The sequence below is a fragment of the Protobothrops mucrosquamatus genome, unplaced genomic scaffold, assembly GCF_001527695.2.
Source record: "Protobothrops mucrosquamatus isolate PMUCROS unplaced genomic scaffold, P.Mucros_1.0 scaffold102, whole genome shotgun sequence".
Classification (NCBI taxonomy): Eukaryota; Metazoa; Chordata; class Lepidosauria; order Squamata; family Viperidae; genus Protobothrops; species Protobothrops mucrosquamatus.
In genome coordinates, this window is record NW_015386475.1 from 101,038 (window position 1) to 117,835 (window position 16,798).

Here is a 16,798-nt window from a genome sequence, read left to right on the forward strand (position 1 = left end):
CATATCTACGAAACATGATAAAATGTCCCTGCAGTTGTTGGGTTGTGATGGGAGGAAAAACAACAAGTTTTATACCGGAATATCTAAACCTGTTCCAGCTGCCTCAGCTTGGCTCTGAGATAAGAAGTGACGTTGGAAGGACATGTCTTCTACAACCAGTAAAAAAGGTTTTTCTGCCATGGTGACAAGGATGCGTGGAAAATTCCGAAGCAAACATGCCCACCACTATACGGTTAATAATTAGTCATTCGCTGCTGAAAAGGACGGATCTTATAAACGGGCGCACAACAGTTAGCATTAGAGCAATTACACTTCCTTAGTCCCGCTCCACAGGCTCAATTGCAGGAAAGCTAGGCAGGAGTTTTAACGAAAACATTGCAAAACGTTCAGTGAGAAAGTTCTGCATCTTTGTAGCTGGCAACTGCACTTGGCTTCAGCCTCAAATAGAACAGACTTTTTACTTTCACTAATGGGCACTGCCCGTTTTTGCAATGGATGACAAAGACTGGAGGACCTCACTGTAGAAATCATAGCCAACGGAACTCATAACAGGCATTCTCATTGCGGCTGATACGCTAAGCCAGTGTTTCTCAACCTTGACAATTTTAAGGCATGTGGACTTCAACTCCCAGAATTCCACAGCCAGCATTGCTGGCTGTGGAATTCTGGGAGTTGAAGTCCACATGCCTTAAAATTGTCAAGGTTGAGAAACACTGCGCTAAGCCCAATGGGGTTTGTTTATGCTAATGGTTTAGTCCGCTGTGATTGATTTCCAGTATAGAACGTGCCGCCTAACAGGCCCTGCGTGGAGGTCAACCTGCCCGCCGCTCTTTACTGTGTCTCCAGCTTCCATCAAACTCAGCTTCTCTAGCCCCGCCCACCCGCCTTGTCTCTGAAAAGCCCCCTATCGGAGAGTGCCTTTGCTTCCTGCCTTCGGGTGGATCATAGAGATAGGAAAAAAAAAATGTGTAAGTCTATCAACAGGACGGGAAATATTATTCCGTTCAGGTGAAAGGTCAACAGGAAAGCTTTGCTCGAGGAAAGAGACGGCGTGTGACGTCACTTCCTGGCCTTTTCTTTTGCAAGTTTGGCGGGCGCACGTGTTGCCCCCGAATAATTTTTGCAGTCGTCGTAGCTGCCCCTTGCCTGGTCGGGTTGCTATGGTGAGTAGGGGAGGGGAGACATGGAGCGCGTTCGGGAGGTCCCGGGTTCGGGGTGATGCATCTGGGAACGCGGTTTCGAAAGAGCCTCTTCTTGGCTGCAGTATTTGGTATGATGCTGCGGGTTACTGTACCCCCGACCCTGCAGGTTAATACACGTTTATTCCAACAGATGTGTTGGGATAGAGTTCTTATCACTTCTAGCCGAATGGACCCACCAGTTGGGAAAGGCTATTGTATGTAGTACCGAGCTATTGTATGTAGTACCGAGCTATTGTATGTAGTACCGGGTGGAAGCTAACCAAAGAGAGAAGCAACTTGGAACTAAGGAGAAACTTCCTGACAGTTAGAACAATTAACCAATGGAACAACCTGCCTCCAGAAGCGGTGAATGCACCAACACTGGAAGTTTTTAAGAAGAAACTGGACAGCCATTTGTCCAAAATGGTATAGGGTTTCCTGCCTGAGCAGGGGGTTGGACTAGATGACCTCCAAGGTCCCTTCCAACTTTATCATCATCATTATTATTAGAATGGCCAATGGACTATCCTGGTCTTTGCAGATTCCTGGTTTTCTGTGTGGGTGTATATCCGTGCATCTTGTGGGGTGAAGAATGGGATCTATTTTTTATGGAAATTGCTTGCAACTTTTATTTACACCATGCGGGAGTATGCATACATACATACATTTTACTTATTTAGCATATTTATATAGCCACTCATCTCATAAAAACGTGACTCTGGGCAGTGCACAAACATAACAATTAAATTACCTAACAATTTCAAAGTGGAGCATAATTAGAATGAAAAAAACATAAAACCAAGATTGCAGGAGAACATTAGTCACTGGATTCATACAACTACCTTGCATGAAATCCTTGAGGTTGACGGAGAAACTCTACTTTCAGGGCCTTCCAGAAATGGGCTAAGGGATGGTAGTGGGATTATGTTGCCAAGGATGTGGACCACAGCAGCAGCATGTTGCTTGAGTCCCATCAGGTGGAATTCCTTTAGAGATGGGACCCCAGCATATCTCTCCTGGGTGATTAAAAATAAGATTCCATGTTAGAATGCCTTCTGATAAATATATGGATTGATTATAATTAAAATATTGTATATGGTTCTTGTCACAGTGTATGGAGTTTGTTTAATTAAAGTTTAAAAGACAGTAAAATAAGGCCAGTTAATGGTTTATCAAAGTATTTATGGTCTGGATGATACTATGGTGCTGGAACTGAAGTACGAAATGATTTGTGAAAGACTTGAGAAAACACATCTTTGTACAGTTAACTTTGGGATGTACTAAGATAACACAACATGTAATTATGTCCACGAGTTTGTACAATTTTAAAACAGCATTAAACATTTTTAAAGCACCCATCAATCACCGATTTGGCTGTTTTCAGAGTGGTTGCACTATAATTTCCATAATCTTTAACACATCTCTGGAAAATGTCTCAAATAATGAGACCAGTAGGTTAGGTTATAACTGTCATAATAAAAGTTTCCTATATGGCATTTATAGAATTAAAGGTGTATTTTGGCAACAGTTGTTGAAATGCTATAATATTGTCTTGTTCTTATTATCTATGCAGAGTTTGCCTCTCAATCCAAAGCCATTTCTAAATGGGCTAACTGGGAAGCCAGTAATGGTAAAATTGAAGTGGGGAATGGAATACAAGGGCTATCTTGTATCAGTTGATGGCTACATGAATATGCAGGTAAGTCAAGCTAGAAGAAAATATCCATGTTATCCAACTGATGAAAATATAGGGAGAAGATGCTACTTCTGTGCTGTACCTAAGGACAGTAAGGGATTAGATTTGAGCAAATAAATTGAGGCTTAATCTATGCAAATATAGCATTGAATTATATGAATGCAGAAAAAAAACCCAAAATGCAAAGCCCAATTGCTAAATTTGGCAATCAGGTTAATCTCTCTATTTTATCAAACAGGGTTCAATAAAGGATTTATGCTTTGTTGTCTATATTTTTAAGCATTCACACTGTGCAGTGTTATTACTAATAAAGAAGAGGGGAGGTCTCCTTTGTTGATAGCATTCAAATATAAATTGGATTCTTAGTTTACCAAAACCCCAGTCAAATATCCCAGTTCCTATTAGGCTGGCTGCTAAAGGAAGAACAGACTTATCTGTTCCATGTTCAACAGTCTATTTTTATTACATGATAGACAAAGAAGAGGGGACTCTTCTTCCATGGCCAGAATGGAAAATAAACAGACTGCTGTGATCATCTTTCTTCCTGGGGCTCATCAGCCTACACAGAATTGCATGTACACAGATATTGTTAGGTAGTACAGCAAAGTTTTCTTAAATAATAAATTCACATTTTCATTATTTGTATATTAAATTCAGGACAGTGGTTACCTTTGTTTTGAAGATCTTTGCAACAAAAAAAGTTTGCCTACCATATATGATAGTAATTCTACTTTGTATACTTTTTGTATTTCTATCAGTCATGCTAGCCACATGACCACAAAAGTGTCTTCAGACAATGCTGCCTCCCTTGGCTAAGAATGGAGATGAGCATCACCCCCTAAAGACGGATATGATTGGACAGGGAAACCTTTACCTTTGCCTTTATCTATTGACTGAAATAGATAAAAATCAAAAACTGTGAATTAAATCACGTGAATTAAATCTCTAAATGCACACACTTCTTCAGAAAAGGTTAAAGAAAGTTAAAAATAAATTAGAAAATTTTTAATTATAAAACTAAATTATTTTCTTTTTTGGCTGAAGAAATCCTTTGTGTTGACATAGAGAAGCCAGTGCATTCTCTCTCTGTGTTGCTCTGACTCCCCACTTGAGGGTATGTGCAGTGGTGGATACCAAGGAAGAGACCTTTGCGTTTGGCGATGCTTTTTGCTGAGGGGGACTGCAAGCATGGATCAGGGCTACTTCCTCCATTTCTATAGGGAGCCTCTGAATTATGACCTTTCTAGTGAGAAAAGGGCACAGAGAAAAAAGACTGTTGGTACAAACTGTTATTAAAGTTGGTGGGTGTCAACATTTATGGGAGAAGGACATTGGCAGAAGGCAGGATGCACCATCAATTATCTGGGTAAGTCTGGCAGCACATACACAATAACATTGCTTTTGTTATATGAGAGTATGAAAAGCTTATGTGGATCATAGCCAGGTATGATGCCAGGAGTGTGGCAACAGCAAGAATAGATAACATATATTGTATATAGGGAAGGACAGAAATAGCACTGACCAGGAAGAACTCTCTGAAGGAAGCTAATGTGCTTCCTTCTACTCCATCTACTAAACCAGCCTACTTTTTTCTCTCTCTCTGCCACCTGATATACTGAAGTATCTCTTGATCACCATATGTGTCAGCTAAGGTGCCCTGTAATGGATACACACGCACACACACACACACACACACACACACACACAGAGAAACCCATATATATATATATATATATATTACAATATCTCTTGCCTTGCCGCCCCCAACTATATATATATACACACATACATACATGCACATATACATACACATACACACACCATGATAGACTCCTTGTAAGATCTCAGAAATCAGTTTATACTTTGGGAACCACCAATTTAGAGTACTAAATATTTGAACTTCTATTAAATGTTAAGTATGGATTGAAATACATGTGACTCTCCTATCCAGTAATACTCATTTCTGTTTGTAAAGCTTGCCAATACAGAGGAATATATTGATGGTGCATTGTCGGGACATCTTGGTGAAGTTCTGATAAGGTAACTTCTGCATGCAACTGAGTGGGTTAAAATGAAGTAGTGTGGTAAAAGTGCTTGAAGTGCTGGATGAAGACAGAGACAAGTTAAAATTCACAGCAGGAAATTTATTAGAAAGTATTGGGCCTATTACTACATTGCCAGATGTGTGTTGCACCTATCTTGCCAGATCATTGTGGAAATCAAATGAGAGGAGCCCTCTATGTGATATGCCTTAAACTCTGGGAGAAATTTTGAGTTATAAATCTAACAAATAACCTTTATCAACTACAAGTAGTTTATTGATTCAGCAACTGTTTAAAGTTACAACACAGTTGAATGAAGGGGACTTAAGACTGCTCTGTGAAACACGGGTGTCATAGCAGCCACACTGCTACTTTTTCGTCTGTGCTCCATAGCACTTTCCCTACACACCAGAGTGCTTGCCTGCACCTACCTGCCTGCACTCTGTAGCATCTGCCTGCCCAAAGCTTTCACTGGCAACTTTCAGCCATTGGCCTGTTTGCCTGGGACTTATATCTCTTCCCACATTACAATCAGGTGAGGTCCTCACTTAATAATCTACATGGTCCTGAAATTGACAGTGGCAACCAGGAGTGTTGGAAATGCTGTTTCTAAGCATGTGATGGTATGCTTTACAACCACATCGCTTAAGACATTTCAGTCCCTGTTGCCATTGTAAGCCAAGGATGACTACTTGGTACAAGTAGTCCTTGACTTGCAACTATTTGTTTAGTAATCATTCAAAGTTACAATGGCATTGAAAAAAGTGACTTATAACCGTTTTTCACACTGTTGCAGCATCCCCATTGTCACATAAGCAAAATTTTACTGTCCCAGGGTCATGTGATCACCTTTTGCAACCTTTTGACAACCAGAGTCACTTAAGAATTGTGTTACTAACTTAACAGCTGCAGCGATTCACTTAACTGTGGCAGCAAAGGTTGTAAAATGGGGCAAAACTCACTTAACAACTTTCTTGATTAGCAATGGAAATTTTGGGCTCAATTGTGCTTATCAATTGACAACTACCTATATTGGAAAAAGTGCATTAATCAGATATTTTAGTGCTATAATAAAATTTTGATTTTAAATTTTCTGTTAAGTTGCTAAATGAAATTTAGTTACATGACTCTCCTTGAACAATCAAAAAAATATGTTTCTTCCTCTCTCCTGAATTTCCTTTGCACCGCCAAAACATGCTCCCTCCCCCAAGATTTTAATGGCAAATGAAAATGGAAGGCAAAGGTCTGGTTAAGCAAAATACTAGAAAGATCTGTAGCATGAGCCAAAGTTTGCTTGTTTCACAATTTCATTCTTTATAAAGCACTGTTTCTTTAGTGTATTTGACAGTAATAGAAAAATGTATTAAAATAATGACACAAATTCAATAAAAAGTAATTTTAATATTAACCATAACACCAAATACAGAATTTAAATTGAAAGCAAATCAGCTATAGAAAACAGTCTTTTTTAATTCATGTGAATTATAGCAAAAATAACTTTTTATTGCCAGGTGCAACAATGTCCTGTACATAAGGGGTGTAGAAGAAGAAGAAGAAGATGGAGAAATGAGAGAATAATGTTGGAAAATCTTGTGTTTTTTAATGTGTAAAATACATGTTCAGTTGTAGCTTTTGAAAAAATTACATGTTTTGTAACTTTACTTTTTGGGGGCATAAAAATACATATTGTTGAAAGAAACAGTCAATATGAAAGATAAACAAGTATAAAAACTGGGATTATTTAGCCTTAATACAAATGTTTTAAAGCAAATGGGATCAGACTTATTCCATCACCATTTACTTTATATGATTCAGTTGGACTAAGCTAGGAGGAAGATCTATAACTAGTACAAAAATACACCTTACGCAAAAATATCAAGTGAAGTAGTAATCATCTTCACTTTTTGTAGTTGCATCTGTAGCTTGTTCTGCTTCATGCTTAGTTGTTGGAGGCTGTGACCGGTACACTAGTTTTCTTCCCATCTAAAACAAAGCCAAAAAAATATAAAACCTTCATATGCATTGGATTTTTAAAAGCAGTCTTAGTTTTCCTGTTAACGTTTCCATACATAGTCTTTCAGTTATATTTTATACAAATGTAGAAACAGTTAAAATGGATTCCTGTAGATGGATCTACTTAGAACAAAACTGTCAGACAAAACACACTCATTTCAAAGTTGCTTAGTTCTGCAAAAAAAAAAAAAAGGGGGGGGGCAGCCTTTTTAGCCTGGGAACTAAGTAATATCACATCACTGGACACCTTCCACCACTCTATTTGAATTCTGAAAACATTACTGAAAACATTAGTTTAGGATAGTCATGACTAACTTGGCCCCATTAATATGGATATGTATCTTAAGGCTAGATGTTAAATACCCTACTTTGATTGAAATTATGTTGTGCTGATATTGGTCCAGAAGCTAGGTATCTGCACATTTTTGTTATGGACTTTATAATGAAGAAACTGGATAAAAAAGTTATTTAGACAGTCGTGGTCTGTATTATTTATTTTATAATATCCTAATCCTTCAGAAAAGAAACCAGAATTAAGACCTATAAGATAAAAATAATTTAAGCTCTGATTTAAATGTGATTTTAATGGATTTTTAAAAAGTAGACAAAGTAGTTAAATCTTGTTGAACTCAAAATGCCACCCAAAGATTAGCAGCTGTGATAATTTCTTTGTGGGCAGAGAAAGAAATGCAAAAAACTATTTTCCCAAATGGCTTTATTGTAGTAACCTCTAAAGGGTTTTTAAAATAATGATTAGCCTTTGTAGTTTTCCTGGATCAGATGGATCCTCGGTGCAGTGTTTTCCAGAGAGGAATAATGGAAATTTTTGAATTCTTCCAGATGCTAATTTGACTGCTGAGTTATGTGCCAGTTTTAAGTTTCTGAACTAGTTAAAAAGGTATGAAAATTAACGTGCAAATACAGTTGCAAGGTCACTTTTTTCCAGAAAGCCAGATAAACGTATCCTCACATATACTCATTTTTAGTGTAGATAAATGTATTGTGCATCAGTTGGTATGTTACTTGACTGTACTATGCATATAATGAAGACAAACTATTCTGTTGGATTTCTCCAATCTCAATCTAATCTGGATGTGTGAGCTTCAATTCCCCAATTTCTCCAACTAGCATTGACAATTGAGGATTTTAAAGACCACATGGCTAAAGGGAGCCACATTGAGAAAAATGGATGAAACTTTTGCCTCATGTATATGTGCATGACGGGGAGTAGTCTTCCTTTTGGAAAAATGTATTCACACACCCTGATTTTATAAACAACCTTTCGTTTGGCTTAGATTAAGCAGCTTTGCTTTGTTCTTAATTTCTTTGGCATAAGAAATTTTAGATAAATGTGGATGAATTTTGTTATGTGAACACAACACATGTACCATAGTTAACAAAACCCAATTTCTGAGTTTGGGCAACATTGCTAATGAATTTAAAGTGGAAGAACAAGCGGAATTGAGTTAAGTGCTTGAATTCAAGTATTTCCCTGAATATATGTAGAATTCAAAGTGAAGCAAGAAATGGTAAGTACACAGCCCTGCCCTAATCTTTGCCTAATGTCCATGTGTTCAGATGGAAGTTCTGAAAATGAATTGTATTGCTTGAACATGAAATGGATACAACTGTCAACATAATCCAGGATCTTGCTTTATCTGGTCCTGGATCACACAGAGACCTGAACTGAAAGCATATAAGTTATACAGTGAGGGAAAAAAGTATTTGATCCCCTGCTGATTTTGTACGTTTGCCCACTGATAAAGAAATGATCAGTCTATAATTTTAATGGTAGGTTTATTTTAACAGTGAGAGACAGAATAACAACAACAAAAATCCAGAAAAACGCATTTCAAAAAAGTTATAGATTGATTTGCATTTTGATGAGTGAAATAAGTATCCCCTATCAATCAGCAAGATTTCTGGTTCCCAGGTGTCTTTTATACAGGTAATGAGCTGAGATTAGGAGCATTCTCTTAAAGGGAGTGCTCCTAATCTCAGCTTGTTACCTATATAAAAGACACCTGTATCAGTCAGATTCCAAACTCTCCACCATGGCCAAGACCAAAGAGCTGTCCAAGGAGGTCAGGGACAAGATTCTAGACCTACACAAGGCTGGAATGTGCTACAAGACTATTGCCACGCAGCTTGGTGAGAAGGTGACAACAGTTGGTATGATTATTCGCAAATGGAAAAAACACAAAATAACTCAAATCTCCCTCAGTCTGGGGCTCCATGCAAGATCTCACCTCGTGGAGTTTCAATGATCATGAGAACGGTGAGGAATCAGCCTAGAACTACACGGGAAGATCTTGTCAATGATCTCAAGGCAGCTGGGACCATAGTCACCAAGAAAGCAATTGGTAACACAGTACACCATGAAGGACTGAAATCCTGCAGTGCCCACAAGATCCCTCTGCTCAAGAAAGCACATGTACAGGCCCGTCTGAAGTTTGCCAATGAATATCTGAATGATTCAGAGGAGAACTGGGTGAAAGTGTGGTCAGATGAGACCAAAATTGAGCTCTTTGGCATCAACTTGCCGTGTTAGGAGGAGGAATGCTGCTTGTGACCCCAAGAACACCATCCCCATCATCAAACATGGAGGTGGAAATATGCTTTGGGGGTGTTTTTCTGCTAAAGGGACAGGGCAACTTCACCGCATCAAAGGGACAATGGACGGGGCCATGTACCGTCAAATCTTGGGTGAGAACCTCCTTCCCTCAGCCAGGGCGTTGAAATGAGTTGTGGATGGGTATTCCAGGATGACAATGACCCAAAATACATGGCCAAGGCAACGAAGGAGTGGCTCAAGAAGAAGTACATTAAGGTCCTGGAGTGGCTTAAACAGTCTCTAGATTTTAATCCCATAGAAAATCTGTGGAGGGAGCTGAAGGTTCGAGGTGCTGAACATCAGCCTCGAAACCTTAATGACTTGGAGTGGGACAAAATCCCTCCTGAGATGTGTGCAAACCTGGTGGCCAACTACAGGAAACGTCTGACCTCTGTGATTGCCAACAAGGGTTTTGCCACCAAGTACTAAATCATGTTTTGCGAAGGGGTCAAATGCTTATTTCACTCATTAAAATGCAAATCAATTTATAACTTTTTTGAAATGCATTTTTCTGGATTTTTTTGTTATTCTGTTTCAGTGTTAAACCTACCATTAAAATTATAGACTGATCATTTCTTTGTCAGCGGGCAAACGTACAAAATCAGCAGGGGATCAAATACTTTTTCCCCCTCACTGTAAGAGCAATGAGGCTGCGTACAGTATGTATAGCCCAGTTCTTTGAATCATCTTTTATACAAAAAAGCCCACAAAACTTCTAAAGTCACAGTTGGTTCTGGAAGCTGAATTTCAGGATTTGAGAGATGTGCCTTTTTAAGATGGGGTTCACTGCCCCTTAGTACATATGTTTGCAGTTTGAAGTGTGGATTGGTGCTCCTTAGCCACGCTATGACAAGGACAGCCTCAATTGACTTTGGTGAAGCATAGGGCATCTCTACTGGGAGGGGTACCTTGTGACACGCACAACAGTAGCCTCCAAGGCTGTATTTTCTTTAATGATGTTGGGCCACTGGCCATGTTGCATGCAGTTGACAGGATTATAATCCTAAATTGTGGGTGGAAAAACTGGCCTTCACTGAGAGTATTTACCATGGCTGAATCAAATAGTAGGTAATCAGATTAGTAGGTGCAAGGGGACGGGCAAAATAATAAGTCAACTTTTTAAGGCGGAGGTCAGTAAGGCAAATTCCCCCATTGCAAGCCCCATTTGCCCTTTCTTTTCTTTTTGGTGTACCATATTACTATTGCCCAAGATAATACCAGAGTTGTAGCAAAGTATTCAAGAGGTGCTCCAAAATAATGTATGCAAAGCAGCTGTTTTCAGATTTAAAACTGACATTATTTTTCAGATTTGTGCAGCTGCTTCAGAAGTTGCTGTTATCTCTCTCCATGTACATCTATAGCAGTGTTTTTCAATCTTGACAATTTTAAGGCATGTGGACTTCAACTCCCAGAATTCCATAGCCAGCATTGCTGGCTGTGGAATTCTGGGAGTTGAAGTCCACATGCCTTAAAATTGTCAAGATTGAGAAACACTGATCTATAGCTATTCGGCTAAAGCTACTTGCTCATGGAGACAGCTGGGAGCAGCTTCTGAAATAGTCAAGCTTTGCAAATAAATGTCTTCATGCTTTCTATGTTCCTGTGCATTATGAAGCATCTCTTTTGAATAATTATTATAACTTCATTAGGCATCATTCCAAAAACACATATGGGTAGATAATGTTGCTACATTGGCTAATCCTGTTCTTATAGTACATCTATTTAAGTCAATCTTTGACCAAATATTTATAAATCTTATTAAAAAATTGCAACCACTACTAAACTATATTGTAGGATGACTCTGTATATAGGAACATGTCTGTTCTTAAATGGGTAGAACACATAATTCACAAGTCAAGAATAGGCATAATTAGATATAACATAAGATGCTAGTGAAAGTTTTAACTACAAATAGTTTAGGCTTTGACAAAGTAGCTGGGCAAGCTGTTATTCCGCTATCAGCTGGCACAATCCAAGAAGACATCTTTAAAGCACGACTACCAACCCTTTTCTTTGGTTCTGCAATTGCTCTCTCAAGAGCAAGCTTCAGCCGTTCTTCCTGAATTCTTCTAAGTTCTTTCAATTTGTCTTCACGTATCCTTCAAGAACGGAAAAAGGGAAGACTTTGAAAAGGAAAAGTTTATTGTCTGAAAAAAGCTTCCTTTGTTTTTAATGTTCCCTGATGGTGTGGCATTTTATTATGTTTAAATTTGAAGAACTCAGCATTATTTCAGTGAGGGAAAAAAACATGTTAGACCACATAGTGAGAAGGTCAGAGTGACTTATTGGAAACCTGCAATGGACACACCCTGTCTGTGTGAGGATTGCATTTCAAGCTCTTCTTTCTTGCTCCAGTCAAAAGGAAATCTCCATGCCTTTTCTTTATGCCTTCTGGATACAGCTTTCATTGGTGCCAAAAGGTTTCCTTCTAATGAAAAGTACTTAGCACCTCATCCTTAGACTGTATAATTACATCAGTTATACATTTGCTTTGCCACTAAGAAAGTGCTACATTTGTTCATTTTAGAAGACAAAGCTGAGTGTCCTAATGGGCAAGAATAATATTTTATAAGTGAAACCCCCACAAATATTGTCCCACTAGATGGGAAATCTTATGCATTATATTGGTGAGAAAACTTCCTAATGCCTGAACTTTTCTTCCCTCTATCCACATATTTTCCTCCCATAGAGTTCCAATGCTATAGGCCAGTGGTGGCGAACCTATGGCACGGGTGCCAGAGGCGGCACTCAGAGCCCTCTCTGTGGGCATGCATGCTGTCGCCCCAGTCCTAGGCCTTCAGCTGGGTTTTATAAAACCTTTTCGCTTTAGGCCTCCGCCGCCGTATGCAAAAAAAAAAAAAAAAGGTTCAATCAGTCAATTTCAACTTCTTGCGGGGAAAAAAAAAGATCTTGCAAAGTTGGAATTGATTGATTGAACTTTTTAGTCCCACCCAGTCTGCCGTTACCACTGCAGCCACAGGCCATGCCTACCCAATGGGCCACACCCACCCGGCACGCGACGATGCATAAATGGGTTTTGGATTGCAGTTTGGGCACTCAGTCTCTAAAAGGTTCGCCATCACTGCTATAGGCTGAACATCCTGCAGTTTTTAATCATAGACTTTTTTTGCTAAATTGGGAGATATTTTTGGTTTGCATACTCATGTGTTTCTTATTTCTAAATCCTCTAAACCAGGCATGTCAAACTGCTGGCCCACAGACTGGATGTGTCACGCCGAAACCATGCCCACCCCATTGCCGGCAATGGGGAAAAAGTCCCGATAAGTCGTGCGATGTCATATGACGTCATGAGTTTGCCATGCCTGCAAACGCTTTCTGACCATTAATGGAGGCTCCCTATTTATATTATCACATTGTAATGCAACAAATATAATCTTCCATTATGTCACCAATCATGTATTGAGGTTCTTGAGAATAATCTTTCTATCTGTCCATATTCTCCATCACTTAGCACTTTCAGCATTGCTGACTGCTATTCTCTGTAGTGAATACATATCTGATCTCTACAGATATCTCCAACATTCTGTAGCTGTTTACACACACACACACACACACACAGAGAGAGAGAGAGAGAGAGAGAGAGAGAGAGCTCGGTATTTTATTAAACTTTTCTAGTTTAAATTTTTCCTGGTGTTCATGTTTGTTTGTTTTTTACAGTATGATTATGCCCAGGAATCGAAATGTTGATTTTTTTTGTCTACCTTTTAGGTCAAAAGCTGGACACATGGCCAATCTCAATATTGGTTAAAAATGGTGTTAGAATTCAGAGTTAAAATTATGTTCATTGATGAGATATTTTGGCAAACTCTTACTTTTGTCGTCTTTCTTTTGCTCTGAGCTTTTCGGTGACTTCAATGATCTCAAGATACTCTTTTGGAAGTATATCGAACATCTCACAGAGTTCTGAAACTCGCATTTCTATTTTTTTTAGCATTTGGAATGAGTTCATGCTGGATACTTCCTGTGTCCCACAGCAAACTTTGTATACTTCTGCTACTTTTTTAGTAAGCGAATCCAGTATTTTATTCTTATGATATAAAGAAGAAAATATCATTAGCTACTTTAGTCTTGAGAATGGAATAGAGAATATATTTTAGTAAATAAATACATAAACAAAATGAGGCAAATTCTGAGGTTACGTTAGAAAACATGAATCAAAACTTATAGTGAAATATTAAAGCTAAATACTAGGGGTAAGCATTTCCCAAATTTAGAGTAAGAATTATATATTTCTTGAACCATACTAAAAGGGAAGAAAATAATGTATAAGCAAAATGGTATTTGCTCAGTGAACAAGACCTAGCAATACAAAACTGGCAAAATACATCAGGCAAATTCAAATGGGTAATGTTAAAAAATAGATAGTTTGGTGGTCAAAGAGGCATAAAACCATTGTGGATGCAAACACAACTGGAAGAACCTAATGCACATTGGAAGAAGAGGTGTTCAGTTCAAGGTTAAAACATCCTGCTCCTTAGTGGCCCATCCTGAATTCACTGAAAGAGTTTCAGTGTTGGAATTGGCTATTCTGATCAATTGGAACTGCGAAGTGAGGATTGAGATCATCCATTTTAAGGTCTGGTTGCTTCTGGTAAAGCTGGAAAAACTTATTCAGGGAAGCAGTAAGTAGGATTGTGTGCCGATTTCAAAAACAGCTCAAGAAGGGTTTGGCAAGAAGGAAAAAACCCATGCAAAACAGCAGAAGAAGCCACTGTTCCTCCACAGAATGTTTAGTAAGGATTTGAAGAGAATAATTCCACATGTAAGAAATGGAAAGGCATACACATCATCAAGGAAAAGTACATAAAGATAGCAAAGAACCAAAGAGATGATTGGCAAAAAATCAATAAAGAATACTTATTATCTATTTATCAGCTCATTTTTATAGCCGTTGCTCAATATGCCAACACTGTTGAACAAAGGATCCTGGCAAGAATAAAAAAGGACTTTATTATATATGCTCAGAATAAAAAAGAAAATTGGTAGACTAGCTACAGTGAAAGGGCTATATTAAAAGGATATTGGAAATAATTAAAAACAATTGTTTTTGAAATAGTAATTGATTACAACCTCAGTATTGGTCAAAATTACAATGTGGCTGCTAAATAGTCTAATGCAATTTTATTTTAATACAAATACAGATTCTCAATCACATGTTTCAGAGCTAGTTGGGTTGTAGCTGGTTAAAGACTAGAGATTGGGAGGTTATAAGCTAGCTCTTCCAGAATGCCATTCTGGATGACTTTGGGCCAGTCACTCTCTCTCAGCCCTAGGAAGAATAAAGGACAATCATTTTTGCAAAGAAAACTGCAGGGACTTATCTATTCAGTCACCAGGGCCAAGAATGACTTGAAGGCACTAAAATAAGAATAAAAAACAGTTTATTCAGCAGCAGCTAGACTGTATTTCAAGCAGTCCATGAATGTAGGGGGATATATTACTTTTCAGAAATCTGAAAGGGTGCCACTTGGAAAAGGATTAAAGACCCATTCTGTCTCTCCAGAATGTAGGACATGGAATAGACTTAAGGAACAGGAAGATAATGCCATTTGAATGTAGGAGGAAAATAACTATAAAAGGAATTTGACAGAATAACAAATTAGGCAAAAAAAAAAAGGTAGTTTCCCCTTTGCTGCATATGTTCAAGCTAGAAAATGTTCAAGCTGGATTTTTACACTGCAATGTTTGCATGTATTCAGATATAGAAACATAGTATGTAAGAGTTGGAAGGGACCTTGGAGATCAGTTAGGTCAAGGGTGTCAAACTCGCCACGTGACATGACGTGTTGTGACGTGTCATGACTTTTTTTCCATTTCCGGAGCTGGGGTGGGCACGGTTTCGGCATTACGCATCTAGCCTGCGGGCCGGCAATTTGACACCCCTGAGTTAGGTCAATTGTAGCCTAAATACCTTCTGGCTTTATAGTTCCCTTACTTAGTTACCTAGTTGTTGGAAAAGGCACGAATGGTAGAAAATATGTAAGGAACGAGAAGTGGATGACCAGCAGCAAGGCAGATGGATTCAATTATAGTTGCTGTGAGTGCGTGATTGGAAGACCTGAAGGGCCAAATTAGGGACAGATTGTCACGGAGAAAATCTTTGTGATCATTAATGTATCCCTGATTTGATGGGATATAATAAATCAATAAACAAATCACTTAATTACCATCATTAGATATTATAGTGGTAATCAAAGCCGTTACTTTGTAATCCATATCAATAATAAATTGCTGGTGATTATTTTGGATGCTCTGCAATGTTACTCAGTATTTATCTGCCACTCTAGCACTTCTTAAGCTAAATGTTGCCCACTGGCATATTGACAGAATTAGTTTCCTTTGTCTACAAGTAATGAACCTGGATCAGCCCATTCCCCAGTTGTGACAGTGGACATAATATTCAACAGTTGATATGAACCTGGATCAGCCCATTCCCCAGTTGTGACAGTGAACATAATATTCAAAAGTTGAGTGTAAAGTTATAGTTCAAGCTCACCTTCTAGTGGTGACTTCCTGTATGTATTCCTGTAGCATTCCTGGCAACAGAATGGAAGCTCTTTACCATTGCTGCCTTTTGGGATGTTTTTTTATTTTCCAATCTAACCTAAAACCTTGATACTTCTTCTCCCATTCAAGAACAAACCAGGCCTGACCCTGCTTAGCTTCTGGGCTTAGGCAAAGGTGACTTGGTGCTGCACTTGAGGCCACCAGGGTATTACATACAGATAAGAGATACAAATGCATCAGTACAAACTGTGAATTACTTTTTTAGAATTGAACAATCTGTATTATGATGAAGATGGTTGATGCACTCAAACTTACCATGGATGCTGGATTATATTCTCCTGAAGAAAACATTTTCGCTTTTAACGCCAGTTCAGCACTTTTCCCATCTTCTTTGAGGCAAGAAGCTATCAGAGCTTCTTTTTTGTCTCTAAGGCGCTTTACCTTTTGTTCTCTATTAAAAGAGAGTATAAAACTTTATAGCTAGAATTTTAAATTAGTTTGTCTGTTTTAAATAGCTGAAGTACTCGTCAAGCTTTTCTATTCTAAGATTTTTTCAGCAGAGGAAACAGTACATTTTTACTAAGACCAAACATTTAATAGGAATTTCCTGACTCAGGGATTCCTGGGAATTGTCATGGAGTGATTTGTGACAGAGATGGTCTTGAGTTTGTAGCAGTGTCATTATAAAATGGCTAATGCTGTAAAATAATTATCAAAATGATTT

The 16,798-nt window shown here is 38.4% G+C and overlaps 2 protein-coding genes across 2 annotated transcripts in view; one reads left to right on the plus strand and one right to left on the minus strand.

Moving 5' to 3' along the window:
- The first annotated feature begins 1,038 nt into the window (after positions 1-1,038).
- SNRPF (small nuclear ribonucleoprotein polypeptide F) lies at positions 1,039-7,410 on the plus strand. The gene is made up of 4 exons (XM_015812633.1): positions 1,039-1,163; positions 2,755-2,880; positions 4,853-4,917; positions 6,431-7,410. The coding sequence occupies exons 1-4, from the start codon at positions 1,161-1,163 to the stop codon at positions 6,495-6,497; spliced, it is 261 nt and encodes an 86-aa protein (XP_015668119.1). The 5' UTR covers positions 1,039-1,160; the 3' UTR covers positions 6,498-7,410.
- Positions 6,763-16,798, minus strand: part of CCDC38 (coiled-coil domain containing 38) — a 30,314-nt gene continuing 20,278 nt past the window's right edge. Inside the window, exons 12-15 of the mRNA XM_015812628.1 lie at positions 16,390-16,525; positions 13,380-13,594; positions 11,552-11,645; positions 6,763-6,902 (exon numbers count right to left, since the gene is read on the minus strand). Of these exons, the coding sequence (XP_015668114.1) occupies positions 6,795-6,902; positions 11,552-11,645; positions 13,380-13,594; positions 16,390-16,525 (553 nt within the window). The 3' untranslated portion in view covers positions 6,763-6,794. The remainder of the gene's footprint in view (positions 6,903-11,551; positions 11,646-13,379; positions 13,595-16,389; positions 16,526-16,798) is intronic.

What these genes read in the sequence shown, in the direction of transcription:
- SNRPF (XM_015812633.1), top strand. An exon ending in ATGGCTACATGAATATGCAG is followed by an intron (nt 2,881 to 4,852) that starts GTAAGTCAAGCT and finishes CTGTTTGTAAAG; the next exon opens with CTTGCCAATACAGAGGAATA. An exon ending in CTTGGTGAAGTTCTGATAAG is followed by an intron (nt 4,918 to 6,430) that starts GTAACTTCTGCA and finishes TTTTATTGCCAG; the next exon opens with GTGCAACAATGTCCTGTACA.